The sequence below is a fragment of the Mus caroli genome, unplaced genomic scaffold (genome assembly GCF_978045245.1).
Source record: "Mus caroli unplaced genomic scaffold, Mus_caroli_1 scaffold_17, whole genome shotgun sequence".
NCBI lineage: Eukaryota > Metazoa > Chordata > Mammalia > Rodentia > Muridae > Mus > Mus caroli.
In genome coordinates, this window is record NW_028227272.1 from 34,278,165 (window position 1) to 34,296,887 (window position 18,723).

General features: G+C 36.4%; 1 protein-coding gene across 8 annotated transcripts in view; it reads right to left on the reverse strand.

The window, feature by feature from the left end:
* Window positions 1-18,723, reverse strand: part of Stxbp5l (syntaxin binding protein 5L) — a 307,493-nt gene that overhangs the window by 120,696 nt on the left and 168,074 nt on the right. For all 8 annotated transcript variants that reach the window (XM_085832442.1, XM_085832439.1, XM_085832441.1 and 5 more), the window contains 2 exons: window positions 12,476-12,630; window positions 7,383-7,455 (listed from right to left, as the gene is read on the reverse strand). In XM_085832442.1, the coding sequence (XP_085688568.1) occupies window positions 7,383-7,455; window positions 12,476-12,630 (228 nt within the window). The remainder of the gene's footprint in view (window positions 1-7,382; window positions 7,456-12,475; window positions 12,631-18,723) is intronic.

Genomic DNA, 18,723 nt, shown 5'->3' on the forward strand with positions numbered 1-18,723 from the left:
ACTAGGTCCCTTCTCCTCCCTCCTAGCTAGATCTCCTATTTCAATATTTAATAAATAAATACAGAAGAAAACAAAAATTGAAATTAAATTGGAAATGAAGTTTTCAGGACATCTAATAAGACTTACTGAAAAGCTTCACCAACATAATGGATCCCACAGCAGATGTAATTCCTATCAAAGCTTGAAGACAGGGGAGAACTGGGTAATTTAGTCAAGCAAAATGATAACTCTTTACAAACTTATGAACAGAATATTAAGGAACTCCCATGAACAGAATATGAATAAACTTACAGACTATGAGTTATATGAAGATGAGATCAATAATTCAAAAATACTTACAAGAAAGGAGATTGAAACAGTAATGAAAAAAAAATCTCCTGACTAAAAATGTCCCTAGTCCAGAAAGAGTCCCAATATAATTTTATTAGATTGTCAAAGCAAAACTACAACAACCGATGCTACTCATTATTCCACATAATATAAATGTAAGGAAGATTTCTAAACTACTTTTACAAAGCCAGCACTACCCTAATACCAAAGCCATATAAAGACACAACGAAAAAGAATGTAAATGCAAAAGTTTAAAAAAATAATAATAATACTAGCAAACTGAGTACAGGTACACATGAAAAAGATCATTCACCATCATCAAGTTGATTTACCTAGGAGATAAGGAGATGATTTAACATGTGCAAATCAGTAGATATATAGAAATTAACTTTAAACCCAAACTCCACAGTCATCAGTAGATTCAGAAGAGACTTTTGAATAAATTCAAAGTCCCTACACAAGAGAAGTTACATAGAGAATAAGGTTGGCAGGAAAATACCTTTACATGTTAAAACTACACATGAAAAATACATAGAAAACATCACCTTAAATGGAGAAAAAGTAGTATCATTAAAATCAAGAAGAAGACTAGGTTGTCCACTGTCTCCACTACTGTTCAATAAAGTGCTCAAAGTCTTGTATAGAACATAATGACAAGAGAAGAGATACAAAGAGGAAGAGAATTCAAAGTATTCTTGTTTTTAGATAATATGTTACTACACATGAGAGACCCTAAAGACTTCACCAGAAAACTCCTAGAACTATTTTTTACTTTTCCAAAAAAAGTGTCAGGATACAAAAATAAACAAATGCCAATAGTCTTTTACATACCAATGTGAAACACACCAAGGAAGAAATTACAGAAATAATTCTGTTCACAATAGCCTTCAAAATCTCTCAAAATAAACATATCAGAATAAAATCTCTCAGAAGGTAAAGTGGGGCTAGAGAGAAGGCTTAATGGTTAAGGGCACTGACTATTCTTCTAGAAGTCCTGAGTTCAATTCTCAGCAACCACATGGTGGCTCACTCCCATCTGTAATGGGCTCCAATGCCCTCTTCTAGTATATCTAAGGATGGAGGTAGTATACTCATATACGTAAAATAAATAGTGTGTGTGAGGAAGAACAGGACTGAAGCCCTGAGAACCAGCAGAAATAGTGGAAACAGGTAACCCCGGAAGGTAGGAGGTGGGGGACCCACTAGAAGGTACAAAACCTGGGAGGTGAGAGACTCTGAGGACTCAAAGGGAGGGACCTTGGATGAAATGCCCTACAGTGGGGAGAGGGCACTTGTAGAGTCCACCTCCATTAGAAAACAGGGCATCAAGTGGAGTAATGGGGTTGCCATCCCACAGTCAAAAACTCTGACCCAGAATTGTTCCTGTCTGAAAGAACTGCAGGATCAAAAATGGAGAAGAGCCTGAGGAAAAGGAGGTCCAGTGACAGGCCCAAATTGGGATCCTGCACGGGGGTGGGGGGATGGGGGGGTGGGGGGAGGCCTTAAGGCCTAACACTAGTACCAATGCTATGGTGTTATTACAAATGGGCCTATTGTGACTGTCCTCGGAAAGGCCCAACAAGCAGCTGAGAGGGTCAGATGCAGATATTTACACTCAACCAATGGATAGAAGCTGGTGACCCCTATTGTTGAATTAGAGAAAAGCTGGAAGAGGCTGAGGAGGAAGACCAGCAGTCTCAACTAACCCTGACCCCCAGGTTCTCTCAGATACTGAGCCACCAACCAGGCAGCATACACCAGCTAATATGAGGCCCCCAATACATATACAGAAGAGGACTTCTGGGTCTGGACTCAGTTAGAGAAGATGCACCCAACCCTTGAGAGACTTATGATCCCAGGGTGTGGGGAGATCTGGTGGGAAGGGGGGTTGGGACATCCTCTTGGAGATATGGAGGGGGGAGGAGGTGTGGGATAAAGAACAGTTGGAGGGTAGACTGGGAGGGGGATAAAGTCTGGACTGTAAAAAAAGATTAAAGAAAAAATAAAATTAATAAAAATAAAAAAATAAACCAGATAAACCAGAGAGAGAGAGAGAGAGAGAGAGAGAGAGAGAGAGAGAGAGAGAGAGAGAGAGAGAGAGAGAGAGAGACTGAACCACCAAAGTGAAGGGCTTCTACAATAGAAACTGTAGAACTTGAGAACTTAGGAAGACATTAAATATGCAAAGCTTTCCCATACTCATGAGTTGTTACAAGGTTGTGAAAATAGTAATCCTACCAAAAGTAATCTACAGATTTATTCAATATAAATCAAAATCCCCATGCCATTATTCACAGAAATTTTAAAAATCTTAAAATTTATATGGAAACATAAAATATTCTTTTGGATGGCCAAAAGAACAGTGATTGAGCAAAACCAATAGAGACATTATTATACCTGATTTCAAGTTATACAACAAAATTATAGTACTAAGGAGTGTTGTAGTGGCACACACACATACACACAAACTCAGATACATTGATCAGCAAAACACTATGAAAGTCTCAAAACTTCCTACCCCAAATTTATCCTATCTACAAGAAAAGCAGTGACCGGAGATGGATCAGAGACTGAGGGAATGGCTAGCCAATAACTGGCCCAACTACAGACCCAACTCATGGGCAAGCACTAATCCCTGACACTATTTACGATACTCTGGTATGCTTACAGACATGAGTCTAGCATGGCCATGCTCTGAGATGCTCCACTCAGCAGCTAATTCAGAGGGATGCAGAGACCCATAGCCAAACAGTGGATCAAGCGTGGGGACTCTTATGGAAGAGTTGGAGGAATTACTGCAGGCCCCAAAGGGAATAGGAACTCCACAGGAAGACCAACAGAATCAACTAACCTGGACCCTTGGAGCTCTCAGAGACTGAACCATCAACCAAAGAGCATACTTGGGTTGGACCTAGGCCATTACCACACATTTGTTGCTGATGTGCCAATGTGTTGTCTTTATGTGGATTCTGAACAACTGAAGCAGAGGCCATCCCAAAAGCTGTTGTGTGTCTATGGGATATGTTCTTCTAGCTGGGCTGCCTTGTCTGGCCTCAGTGGGAGAGGATACCCTATCCCCCCAGAGATTTGATATACCAGGGAAGAGGGATACCCAGGGCATGCTTCCATCCTTTCAGAGGAGAAGGGGAGGAGGGAAGATTAGGAGAGGGGGTGATTGGGAGGAGGGTTAGTGAGCTGGATGTAAAGTAAAATTTACACACACACACACACACACACACACACGAAGTCCATACAACTATAGACATCTGATTTTCAATAATAATGCATCCTGGAGGGAAAAAACTTTTTTCAACAAATGGTGTTGTGAAAACTGGATGTCTACATATATAAGAATGAAACTAGACCCTCAGTCTGTTAAAACAAAACAAAAGAAAAACTCAAAGACCTTAATGTAACACATGAAAATTTGTAACTGCTAGAAAAGAAGGGAAGGATATCCACAATAATGACTAGATAATGTAAATGTGGCACACTGGGATGTTACTAAGCTGGAAACAAAAACGATGTTAGAAAATTTACAGATAAATGGGTGGCTCTAAACATTTTATCCTGAGTAAAGTTACCCAGGAACAGAAAAATGAACAGCACACTATCCATCATATGTACACCACACATTCTCCAGTATATGTAAACCCTAAATCAAATCTCTAATTTTTTATGTTCAATTTAGAGTACTGGTAGAAGCCAGTAACCTAGAAAGGAGCCAAGTAGGGTGGGAAATGGTCACAGGAATTGGAAATAATCAAGCTGGAAGTGAGTCGAAGCCTCCTCCTGACAGATAACTTCTGTAGTCCTAGAAATCCTGAAGTCATAGAAGCTTCTATGTGGGCTACTTGGTAGAAATGCTATCAATGGTTTTACCCAGCTGTGAGTTTTACAACCTAAAATACCAACCTGGAGGGCAAGAGGATCCTGCTGTGCAATTGTGGCCCTACCATCTTGGAGGTACACAACTTCTGATTGATTTTGAGACCCACCTCACAGGAAAGAATCCGTGTCTATTTCTACAAATCTGATCATACAACCATTGCTATGAACATCATAGTCTCAAGGAGGGAACACTTCAGGAGTCATAATGGGACAAGCTAATAACTAGCAGATGATCATCCTGAAATGGCCTGCGTCAGATTATTATATAATCTGCAACAGGTGCATCCTTATTAAGCAAGGCTGTAAAGTTTTCATTTTAGGAAAATTCCTGCTATTAATATGCTTTTCCTATTATTATTAAACATATAAGCATATAACATATAAACATAACTAAGTAATAGCACACCCCTTTGGAGCAGATCCCTGCAGACTCACAAAGATGTACTGTCTTGTAGTGATGCTATATAGACAAATAGATGACTTAAAGTCTTAAAGATGATTCTATAAGAATTCCTAAAATTATATCAGTGATTATTAAACTCTTTTATAGCGGGACTGCTCTTATAGTGAGTCCTTTTCTGATAGCCAAAACTGTGATGAAAACTGCCAGTTTTCCAAGTGTCATCAATTAATTGCTCTTAGATAGTAACTCAGGGCACATTCCAAGAGGTTATAAAACAATTAACCAAAGGTCATAAAAAGAGAACTACCAATTTGTTATAGGTGCTAGCACAGAAGGTAAAATATTGACTGGATTTATCTATACAAAACTTCACTAATAACTTAGTTATGGTTTTAAACCTTCAGTGAACCTGTGGAGCCGAGATAGGTTATGGGTATTTAGCCAGATAATTACTCCTAATTGATATGCATGTAAACAGTCTCTGCTGCAAACTTCTATTTCAGTTTATGATTTGATTTTTTTTTGTGTGTGTGTAAACTTGTGATGAACTTTGTAACATGTGATCATGCATTCTGAAAGATGCATAAGTACTAAAGACAAAGAAGAGAAGAACTTTTTGCCTTTCCCCACTTAGAGTAGAATTTTTTTCCTTTCCCTGCCTAGGAGTATTTTTCCCTTAGAAGAATTTTCCCCTTACTAGAATTCTTTCCTTTTCCCTACTTCAGATCTTTCTGATTTACCCTTTAGATAGCTTTCATAGGAAACTTTTTTTTTTTTTTTTTGGTTTTTTGAGACAGGGTTTCTCTGTATAGCCCTGGCTGTCCTGGAACTCACTTTGTAGACCAGGCTGGCCTCGAACTCAGAAATCCGCCTGCCTCTGCCTCCCAAGTGCTGGGATTAAAGGTGTGCGCCACCACCGCCCGGCCATAGGAAACTTTTTACAACTTAGTAATAAACTCTATATCTACTTCTCTAAGTGTCCCATTTTCTTCCTGGGACTTCTGACTAGCAGGTGAAAGTTAGAGCCTAGCAGTTCCTGTTGAGATAGTATAAAGGCTATTTACTTAATCCTTTGTGCTTTGAGGAAGAGGTGCTAAGTGTCAGAAACTGCAGTTTCTGGCCTCAGAGGATCTCAGAAGGCAGGTCAGCTACAGTAGCATAGTAACTTAAATAAGTAAACTTCATTATACAGCATCTCTAAATATCTCATAAGACAAAGTCTTACCCCCAATCTCAAGTCTTACCCTCCGCTGACACTCTTCCCCCTCCGCTGCTTCAAGAAGAACTCTACTCCGGGGCTGCTCCCCACCACCTCCCCACAGAAAATAATACTGATGTTTAGCAATTGACATAGATCAAACTACTTCTTAAAATATTTGTTTATACCCATAGTGGTACACTACTCTGTCTTAATCTCTCCAGTAGATTGTAAATTAAAACAGAGGTGTAAGCTAGCTCCACGGGGTACTAAGAACATATGATGGCTGAGTGTTAAGCCTTAAATAAGACACTTATACCATCCTGTCTTTAGTTCACAGAACACTGAAAATAGAATTGAAATGGAAAAGGATGTAAGAGCTGACATGGGAAGAAGGCTATAAAGTGACATCTCCTGGTAAGACACAGCTATTTCAATCACAAACTCAAAGCAACCAAGGCTAACTTCACTAAGTATGCATGAAATGGAACTGTTAACAGTCTAGGATGTCTAGATGAGGATCTCAGAAGGCTCTGTTCTTTACTAATGGACTGATAGATTTGGGGGAAAGGACTTTTTGTGTCCATTGATAATTCTACCAGGTTCCAATGTATAGTTCTAATTCAATGGGTAACAGAGATGAATAAATAAAATACATTACCTATAAAAATTAGACTTTTATTATCATAAATAAAAATGAAATCATGAGATTTGCAAGAAAATGAAATGACCTGGTAATCATTATATTAAGCAAAGTTAGCCAAACTTAGAGAAATACTACATATTTTCCCTTATAGAGTCTAGAGCTAAGTATGGATATGTACATGTGATGACACTAGAAAGGGACCATGAGAGGGGAGGAAGGCATCATAAGGAGAGAGAAGCAAGTAAGAGGGTACACGTGATCTGAAGACAGAAAAGTTGCTGCTGTTACCGAGGTGTAGTCTACTCCTTTACACTGAATGTAAAAGTAGACATGAAGTCGATGGGCATTGAGTCTCAGGGATGAAACAATTTCCCTTCACTTTTTTATTATATATTTCCCTCGTTTCAAAAATAGGGGTAAAATGTAGATTCCATTTCTGTCCCTAAAAATCCCAGGCTTCAGAACTGTCTGGTATGACAGCCTCACAATAGTTTCAGTGTGTGTGATTTTCCTTTATCAGTTTTCCCTCAGTCAATAGACTAACAGATGGGCAACTGTTACACTGCACATGCTTTTCTAACATCTGCTTTTGCTTAAGGCAAAGGCAAAAAAAAAAAAAATGGGATTCCTTGTGTTTTGGGTGTCCAAATGCTGTGTCCAAACATCCATGCTGTTTGTGTTTAAGCGTGTGATGTGTTTAAGACAACTGACGATTTTCTTGTTACCCAAACTCTCCTGGCTCGTTTTTCATCATTTAACCAAATTGTATTTCTATAACTTTAGCAAGACAATTTTCATGTAAGGAAAGCTCACGATCTAGAGGAGACCACTGCCAATTATCTAAAATGTACTCCTGCATTTCTATTGTGCTGAACAGAATTCAAGAGTGTCTGATGCAATTATGAACAACTTACTTGGTTTGTGTCAGATCAACTACGATGAGATCTTTCTCTAGAAGTACAGCAACAGCATAGGGTTCTTGAAATTCTACAACACAAAGAAAAACACCAAAAAGTTTCCATAATGCATATTTTACTTAAACCATCAACACTGCATTTCTTTTATCTCATACAGAGATCTTATTTAAATGATGAAAAAAAAAACAAATTATAAGCCAGAGCGACAAAGAATACTTTAATAAAACACATTGTTGTATTTGATAAATATAATGTTAAGATCTCTAGTGGAACTAGGAAAAATGACCCTATGTTTAGGACATAGTAAAATATATTTTCTAAAATTATGGAGTGATAGCCATCCTAGGCTATCAAAAGAAAGTGAGGGTTTCAGCTAAACCTTATGATAAGTATTATATTCATAACCTTAGTATTTTAGATCTTATTTATGCCTACTAGGAGACGAACCGAGACTGCACTAACTCTTCTCTGGAAAATTATACACAATCACCTCACTACGATAATAACCATTTATAGTTAGATGTGTTCTTCAAGTCATTATGGTTTAGCATACTCTTATAGATTATTTCTTGTGTGCAAGAGTACAAGCCTACAAAAAGCAAGCAGTGTGAGGCAACCTAGTATTTTCAAGTTTCTGAAATCCAAGCTGCTTTCTATCATTCCTTTCTCTCTTACTCTTCCTACATTATATCCCAGAAACTGTCTCAAAATCCAAAGCCTATATGGAGAATAAGACTAACAGTAACTCTTTCTCACAGAACTTTTGTTCTCGGGAAGTATACAAACTGCAAACAAGTGAAGAAATAAGAATTCAGGAGCTATGAGACAATGAGGGTAATAGTGTAAAATATAATTTGCTTTTAGACAGGGAGCAGTGACTTAGTTAAAAGTCAAAGAAAGCATTGTTTTCCATTTATAATAAAGGGGTAATGGGGAAACCCACAGTGAAAAAGCTGTTCTCTGATTAAAGAAATTGTGTACCTGAAAACTTTATATACATGATCTCTGAATTTCTGTAGCCACAAGTGTTGTTTTTTCCATGGTGTTGAGAAAGCACATCCCAAGAGTCAGAGGGATGTCAACTAGGAGTTTCTCAGTAATTTCAACCTAGGACTTTAAACTCTAATTCCCAGCTCATTTTCATTATACCAGCCATTCCTACTGCCTAGTTTGAAAAGAACTAATTTGAAACTCAATATTCAACCAGCAGTTATTTTCTTCAGAGGATTCAAATCTTGGGTGGGAATTTTAAATACTAGGGTAGACAGCCTTCAGAGTAACTTCCGGACTGGAGAAGCTACTGTGCCTCCTTAAGTTTATGTTTACATGAGAGAAAAACACAAAAGCAAAAGCAATTAAATGAGGTCAAGGGTTAGAATTCACAGGTGTTCAGGTAGTTATCTATATGACAATATGTAGTCTGCTACAGGTCAATGCCCAAACTGTTCTCATACTGAGACTTTCCCATTCTGTCTCTAGAGTTGTTTTAAGTCTCTCAGCATTGCTTTAACATAATTTGAGTTTTAGTCTAAAGAACACTACGGTTCCATATGACTCCTTATTTTCTTTCTTCCAGCTGTCCTTAGGAAAATCATATGCTAGGTTTATATAAAGCATTAGAAGATAAAATAGCCAAGGCACTATCATGTATGAACTAAATCATAGATAAATTAAATTTTTACATGGTTGCATCTATCAAAAGTTATTGTTGTTCCCATACAAATAAAAACCATCAGCAGAAGTTTCACTTTCACAGATGTCCTTTGTATATTGTGACAGTTACTAAAGAATTGTTTAAGAATCTATGTTGAACTCTATTCTTTGCCTAATATTTACTAAAAGTTTTGTCTTGGGTGTTACATTCCTTGACTTTAAGTTCTTTTCCACTGAAATGGCACAATTATAACTACCTTATACTGTTACAAAAGTGATAGGAAAAGCACACATGATAATATTTATAGCTAATAGCAACTATATTACCTTTGTAGGTTGGTATGTCTCATCTTTTAACCCTTGCTCCTACCACTAAAGGGTGCCAAGTTCTGTCACAATTACTATTCTGAAGAGAACTACATCACTTGAGAGGCTTAGAGATAACTGGCCAACAAAATACAGATGTGAACTGGCAAGCTCGGATTATAGTTGTTACCCTATGTAATAATCCAATTAATAATGTTAAAGCACTTGAGTTTTATGAGAATTAGTTAAATCATCAGATGTCATAAAAGTATCAGCAGTATTAAAATTATAAATAACTTGGTTTAGCCTAAGAATGACACTTATCACTATATAGCTGTAAGAAGAATAAATCCCTATTGCCTAATATGCATTCATAACTAAAATATATTAACAGGACAGTATATAGAGTCTCCTGTAATTTGTAGGAAAAACAAGATAATGTATATGTAAGTGTATGTATAACTAATTAGGTAAATAGCATTGGATGATTCTGGAAACGCTGTGAGAAACTTAATTATGTAATGCTATATATTGTAGGCTTTCTTTTTCTGGTGCTTTGATATATCCAGTGTTTGAATAATTAAAATACATTTGAGTAGTTAATATATTCATAGTATCATGAGTATCATAAAACCACTTCTCCTTAAATATGACAAATGAAAACTTCAATCATCTTTATCAGTTTTCTGAAAAACAGACTTATTAATCCATTTGTGGGAGGATGTGCATGACTTAGCAGATTTATTCTTTATTAAAGAAATATAAGTCGTTCTCCCATTGCTGCTGATATTCAGAGGACTACAAGCACAAGGCATATAATGTTCTGATCTGTGAACAATAGACTCTGAACTTCTATTTCAGATATATCTCAATGCTGTTGATTGGAGGAATTTTCCTAACTTTAGCTTTTAGTTTTGTATTTTTACTTTTCTTTCTGTTTCTTCTACATTCCATTCCTAGATGTCTCTAACCTTTGTTATACATATTCACAACTCCAAAGAACATTTAAATTGTGATAAATCATGAATAAGTATTGTAAAATATTTTTTCTATTTTTTGCTCTCTGGTAACTCTACTCAATCTCACTGTTTTATCCTTAAAAAATTAAAGCAACAACAAAACCTGTGAGACTGGGCATCTTCCCTCTACTAAAACTTGATAGGCTATGCTTGGTTGATGTCCATGGGAGGGCCTCCCTTTTCTGAAGGGAAATAGAGGAGGAGTGGATCAGGGGTGGGGGCTAGGGTAGGGGGAAAGGACAGGAGAGAAAGAGGGAGGAGAAACAGTGGGAATGGAATATATGAGAGAAAAATAAATTTAAAATGATAAAAACAAAACAAACAAACAACCTGTGACTGTGTATGAAACCTGAAGTGCTTTGTGTTTAAATTGTTTTGCTTTTGATTATTTTGAAACAGGGTCTCTCACACACTATAGCACAAGCTGTACTAAAGCTCACTATGTAGCTCAGGCTGGCCTTGAACTCATAGCAATCCTCTTGCTTCAGTCTCCCCAGTTGTGAGATTACATGAGTAAAACAGCACACCCAGTTACCTTAAGTAAATACTATTTACAAATGTCTTTGCTGCAGTTTGGATTTTGAGAATCTCTCTTGAAACCTACCTATTCACTGGACAAACCCTACCAAAACTAGTGCTTTCTTTCACGTTGGTATTTCCTCAGAGTTCTTCTGTATCTCCCCAAACATCTTCTAAAAGCTTAGAAGCTTTCTTCTAAGTTGATCTGATCAAACCCACTGTTTGTAAAACCTTTAATATTCTCACTGAGCTATGCTTAAGTCCTGTTTCTCAATGAGAAATTTCACGAACATGTCAGTTGTTTAACCAGCTATAAAATAGTAGGTTCTTTATCCTATAAATCATGTAACTCAGCCCTGTAATCATGCATTGCTTTGACTCAACAATTCACATGTCATTGATCCGATCAGACTTTAGGTCATTTATGTAAAAGATTATGCTCATACTTCTCTAAGCCTTACAAGTCCTTGTAGTATGAGGCCACAGCAACATTAATAAATATATGCTGATTATTTAAAATGCACATTGTCTCCGGTAACTGTGGAAATGAATTTCTACATTGATTGTTATTTATTACATATTTAAATATGAAGCTAAATAATTGAAAGAAAAACTATTTTAGCAATTAAACACAACATACATATTTTTGTAGTTAACAAAATATGTTAATTTGCCTTTAAACTAATCATGTTGGGGTAATATTATTCCCTTTCTATTCATGATAAATAAAACATGTAAGTATCTTACTTAATAGCTAATAAATGGCAAAGTAAATCATAAATCCAAATATTTTGCCCCAAGTCCAGTAGTCTGGGCCCTATAGTTACAAGTCCCCTTTTGAAAATGTAGTAATGTGTATTAATACTGTTTTCATTATAAATGCATATTTATGGTTTATATTTTAAACATTTTAATTTTTAAAATCTTCTTTAAATACTTTTCACAATTAGATCTTATTTTTATGTGAGTTTAGACTAGCTTTTATGTTTACAAAATGTTTGTATCTTTATTGAAGATGATAAACACACACATGCATCTTTCTTCCTGATGGTCTTATGACTGTTGTCCGAATTAAAATAAATCACTGACCATACATCAGCAATCCTAGCGTAATCAGATGTGCTGCAGCTGCATCTGAAGCAAAGCCAGATGTGAAAGAGAGGCAGCACCACCAGAGTTACAGATCACTGATATCAGGTAAGTGCTTTAACTTTGATTGGCATTGGGATGGGATGGGTGGAGCTGGTCTAGGAGAGACTATTAGGAGACCTCATTTTCCCCAAGTGACTTCACCCTGGACCCCTATCGGACCCTCCCAGCTCAGCTTCCACCATCCTTATCAAAGTTTAAAGCACTTACCTGGTATTAGAACCTGAAACGCCAGCACTGCTGCACTACATCTGTCTTACTTCCAGTCTGCCAAGTAGGAGCAAGTGCAGAGCCTGCGCCAGCAACTGTAGCTCACAGGGGTGGTACCACAGTGGATGTCTGCTGCCAAAACTGAAAATATTTAACCTTAATTTCATTAGGAACTTGCCATTTCAAAAAAATGATTTTTTTTCTAAAATTAAACGTTTCATTCTATCCACTTACCATTTGGATAGGGCGTCTCACATAACGTTAGAAACTCAACAATAGGATGATCCATCTCAAGCACTGTAATTGCTTTCCCATGCATGATGGTTAAACTTGGTCTTCTGCAAGCTTTGTCATATGACAGCCCGCCAGAGAATATTATAAATGGTTCACTACACAGGGAAAGAAAAGGGATAATGAGACTACATTCTTTAAAACAACACAAAGTCAAAACGTAAGTCATTAAATGATAGGTTCAGAGGAGATTATCTACACTGTTAATGGCCTTTCCAACTCTAGTTTCTCAACCAACAATTGACTACTTTATCATCCTCCCCTTTCTGGATCTATATTCTTGTTATAAGAATAACTCATGCGTAAGCATAAAGATATTTGGGTGGCACTGCGGAAAGACAAGATGGAGGGAAGTAGAAATACTGACTCTCAAAGGCACATATATGTACAAATTTGGCTGCCAAATTCTATATCATTAGAGCTATCATTAGAGCATAAGATTCTGTTATAATATTCAGTTAATGAGTAAATATTTGGGACTCAAATTTCCAAGATGAAAAGGAATCAAATTTTAATATAAAATGAAATTTCACAGTAGTAAGCTCAGAATGATGAATGAAAAGATAAAAATTCTAGATAATGAAGCTTCTGTAGAAAGAGGTTTATAAGGAGAGAGAAAAATAATATGTAGGTGAATAATAATTTATCAGAAAAGTATCTCCTACACAACTTTATGCATACCCAGAAAGCTTTATCTGGCTCTAGTAAATCCACATAAAATTTCAGTCTATTATTTTAGTACTTTATTTTTGACGTTAAAATACAATTACATCATTTTCCTCTTTCCCCTTTCTCCTTCCAACTCTTTTCACATATTCTTCTTTGTTCTCGCTCAAATTAGGGGCTCTTTTTCTTTAATTGTACATACATACAGATAGATAGATAGATAGATAGATAGATAGATAGATAGATAGATAGATAGATAGATAGAAGATAGACAGATAGACAGACAGGCACACACATGCGCATGCACACACCTGCTTCTCAGTCCATAACTGTATTGAGACTGGTCGAGTTAAGAAAACCACTCCTGTACATGTCTGGTAGTGCACTTACGGAGCCAACTGCAGTGAGGGAGAACCTGTGCTGAATGTAAGCAGTGCTGTCCAACTGTCTGCTGTCCAGGGAGGGAGAATGAGAAAGGGTACCAGCAAGGCTTCCTCTCCTCTCACTGCTTCATGGTTGACATAACATCAGCCATTTTACCATGTGTGCCTTTCTGCCATGATTTTAATTAGCCTCGACACAAGACTAAAATAAATGGAGTCAGCCAATGATAGACAGAGCCTTCTGCAACCTAAAGCCAAATAGGTCTTTCAACCTTAAGATATTTATTCCTGTACCTTGTTACAATGGCATGAAGTGACTAACCCGATTAGGTTTCCTTCAATAATTATTTATTACAGCTGTCTATAGTTTCATAACATTTCATTTTTCTTCTCTAAACTCATGCACATTTTGTGTTAAAAAGAAGCATTTTCAGGATGTAATTGCCTAACTGAAAGTAGCCCTCTCCAAATACATTTTAAAAAGAACTAGAGACTCTCTACATCCTTTGAAAGTCCGCTCCTCTAAGTAACCCACTTCCACTCTATTGGCTAAACTAAGAAGTTGCCTGTCTCTCCAAGTCACCACATCTTTTCTTTTTCATTTTGTATTGTTCAATCATTTGTCAATCTTATGCTAAGTAAAGAACAATATGAGTTTTAATATTTCTATCACATTTACATATAAAATACCTATTCTGATTTTTCTTTAAAATTTATTTTTACATGATAATTTGAATTATAAGCAAATCAGGCCAAAGGGCTTGTCTCTGAGTCTTACACTGGGGATGTGAATGAGGGATTTGACAGTGAGTGAAAACCCTCTAATCTAGTATTAGAAAGTGTATTCCCTACCGTTTGAAGTATAGTTCCATCTATCCAATAACATGTACTGTAAATCTTAAGTACATACAATAAAGTTTATTTTTAATAGTGAATGTAGGTACTCAATGGATTAGGAAGAGAGCAGCAGAGGACTGCTGGGTCTGGGTTTAATCAGAGATGCACCTAACCCTCAAGAGACTGGAGGACCCAGGGAGTTTAGAGGTCTGGTGGGGTGAGGGTAGGGGGTGGGGACATCCTCATAGAGACAGGGGGAGTGGGGAGGAAGTATGGAATGTGGAACAGTCCAAGGGTGGGCCAGAAGGAGAATAAAATTTGGAGTTTAAAATAAACAAACAAAAAATTGTGAATGTAGGTACACAGTGGATTAGGAGGAGGCATGGCCTTGTTGGAGTATGTCACTGTAGGTGTGGGTTTTGGAGGTGTGTCATTGTGAGCATGTCCTTGTTGGAGTGAGCGTGGTCTTCTTGGAATAGGTGTGTCATGGTAGGCATGGCCTTCTTGGAGTAGGTGTGTCACTGTAGGTATGGCCTTGTTGGAGTAGTTATTTTTCATAAAAATTGTGTGTATGTTTGCATGACTTTGTGTGTATTGTGTAAATGCAGGAGCATGCAAAGGACAAAAGAATGTATCAGAGTTCACAGAACTGGAGTAACAGTCAATTGTAAGCTGACATGTGGATGCTGGGAGCCAAATCTAGGTCTTCTGCAAGGCAGTAAGTGTTCTTAATTGCTGAGCCACCTCCCCATATTGGGCTGTTTTACTTAGTTCTCATAACTATTTTCTACTTGCTAAAAACCTATGTCATTTTTATTCTAAGTTTCTGTGGTGGTTTGAATGAAAATGCCCCCTATAGGCTCACATGTTAGAATGTTAGTCAAATTAACTACTGGGGAGCAGAACTATTTAAGGATTAGAAGAATTAGGAGTTACTGCCTTGTTGGAGTAGGTTTCAAAGACCCACATCAGGCCCACTGTCCCTCTTGCCTGCTGCATGTGGATCAGAATGTAGTCTCAGCTACGTCTCCAGTACTGTCTGCCTGCTGTCTTGCTTCCTTTCATGATGATCATAGACTAACCCTCACAAATTGCAAGCAAGCCCCCATTTAAATACTTTTTTTTTTTTTTAATAAAAGTTGCCTTGATATTGATGTCTCTTCACAGCAATAGAACAGTGTGACCAGGAAAGGTTCATCAGGATTCTTTTTAGGTTCTAGATATTTGTGTCATCATTGTCTCTCCCTTTTCCTGGTTACTTCATTTCTTACCATTTATTTTCATTAATGTATCAATTTTTTAAAGTGTGTTCCAGCATCAGCAATAACCAGAATTTGTAACAGATATAAATACACAGGGCCCCTGCCAGACTTTCGGATTTGAAATGTTTATGAGGGAGGACAGCAATGTGTTTGAACTAATTCTCTACTTTAAAGAGAAAACCATGTTCTGCTGTAAAAATCTGACACTATTGGGAAACTTGGAGGAGGATAACGACTGGACAGTAAAAAAAGATTAAATAATAATAATAATAATAATAATAATAATAATCTAATACAATCTGGTAACAAGAGCACATGTGTGTGTATGTATATGTGTGTGTGTGCGTGTGTGTGTGTGTGTGTGTGTGTGTGTGTGTGTGTGTGTGTGTGTATGATTTAGAGAGCTCTCCATTGGTTCTGTGGCCATATCTTTCATTCTTCTTCTACTATACCTCTGTCGTTTATCCTCTGTATAAATTTTTAGAGGTGACTTTTATAAAAATAATAAAAAACATACATGAAATATATATTAGTGGAATGATAGTAAATGTGATCAATAAAATGTTTATTTCACTTTATAAATAGGATTATTATAGTTAGAATACTAATAAAGCAAAGGGGCAACATTTGGAATATAAATAAATAAAACAATTTTAAAAAGTAATCAAATACATCTAACAATATAGAATTGCATGGCTTTAATGATAATAGCAGCAGTAATGCAATTTATTAAGAAACTGTGCCCTCTTCTTCATGATAATGCTCATGATAGTTATAAAAATGCTTTATGCATTATTTCATCTACTTTTCTTTTTTTTATAATAAAATGCTATGTTTTTTCTTTTTTCTTTTTAAATTATTAGGTATTTATTTCATTTACATTTCCAATGCTATCCCAAAAGTCCCCCACACGCTCCCCCACCCACTCCCGCACCAACTCACTCCCACTTCTTGGCCCTGGCGTTCCCCTGTACTGAGGCAGATAAAGTTTGCACGACCAATGGGCCTCTCTTTCCACTGATGGCCGACTAGGCCATCTTCTGATACATATGCAGCTAGAGACACGAGCCTGGGGAGTACTGGTTAGTTCATATTGTTGTTCCACCTATAGGGTTGCAGATCCCCCCCAGCTCCTTGGGTACGTTCTCTAGCTCCTCTATTGGGGGCCCTGTGATCTCATCTAGTTTTCATGAGCATCACAGTATGTCAGGTATTACTGGTGATGGAACTAAAGATTATGATATAATTAAAAATCTTATAACCATGTTACTGCAAAGTCAGTGATAGCAATCATAACTTTGCACTGCTTTATTTGACATCCTTATTCCTCAAATACCTTCTTTACTTTCATCCTTTAAATCCTATTTCTGAAATTCTTTCCCCCAAAGAATTTTCCTGATTTCTCTAGATAGAGCTCCTCTCCACTGCCTTCAAGACCAAGTTCGATGTTCTCTTGGTTTATTTTTGTTGTTTTTTTAATTTCCCTAAATATAATTAATAGAAAGTTGATAATATTTACAGCTAACTATATACTCTTGTTCTTTTCTCTGCCCCAAAGCAAAATTCTATAATATTACTTCTCATTTAAAAGACACAAGTATTTGCCTTGGTTGTTGCTACTAGAGCCTAATAAATTCAAACACTGGTAGCAATTTTGTTTTCTAGCACACAAATCAAATTACATAATGTGTGATATATAGTTCAAACCAACTGAATCAAATTGAATATTTTGTGGAGCATTTCATAAAGGTACAGTTTCAAAATGACAATTTTGTAGCAAAATAGAAGCCATAAAGTCCATAAGATTTATCATGTATCATAAGATTTATCATGGGAAAATCCCTCAGGCATCCCTGAAACTCTCTGTTCTCATTTTGCTGTTTTATTTTCAAGATTTGCAATCTATAGAAGAGGTTGAATGCTAGTTGATAATTCAATGGATATTATTAAGAGTCCATAGGTCAGTCCAAGACTGAAATAAAGAAAAAAAAATACACAAGTGAAAAGGAAAACCTAAATCCAACTGCTTGGCCGCTGCTTGGGGTGATTAATATAATTTCTTGAACCTCAGTGGAACTTAGAGTTTATATTATATAACAGGTGGTATAAGTACTTTATATCATATAACAGGTGGTATACGTACTATTGTACACAAAAGCTGAAGGAAAGTTTTAGTTATAAATGGTATTTAGAAGAGAATTATGTAAAAATTTGTTTCTATCCAAAATATTTAAATTTGAAATATTTTATAGTATATTAAACTGGCTTGCTAAATAGATATTGCTAATTTATCATGATTTTATATTATTAAAACTTTAGAAGAAGTTTTACAAACACAATTATATCTATGATGACAAAACCAAATTACAATGTGAGCAAGTAACTGACATAAAGTAGGACTTTTCACTATATAGTTATAATGTTTAGGAGCTGAGAAGATGGCTCAGCAGGTCAAGATGCTTGCTGCACAGACAGGCACCTGAGCTGCACCCCTGGAACCCACTTAAAGGTATAAAGAAAGAACTGATTCCAGAAAGTTGTCCTCTGATCTTCATGTAAGGTCTGTAGCATGTTCTCCCAAACACACACAAGTCTCACAGACACACACACAAATGCACACACACACACACACACACACACACACACACACACGTGTATATATACATGCTTAATAATAATAATTATTAATAATAAATGTTCAGGAAGGGTTTATTCTACTCATTTTGGATGTGGTGGAAATTTTTCCATTAATGATTAATGTAAATTTAAAAAGTAATGCAGAAATACTGGATATAGTATCTATAAATAATAAAACTGTATCAAATGTTATTTTATCTTATACATCTTAAATTTTAGGTTGTTTTCCATTATGATGATATATAACTTTATAACTCTAACTAAAGTTAACTTTCCAATTTCAAAATGTAAGATCCTAATTTCAGAGTGATCAGGTTATGCATTTAAATCTCATAAGGAATATCAACAGATGCATTGATTTAGCTTAATAAATATGCTACCAGTATTATAAATGGTTCAAAAGTCC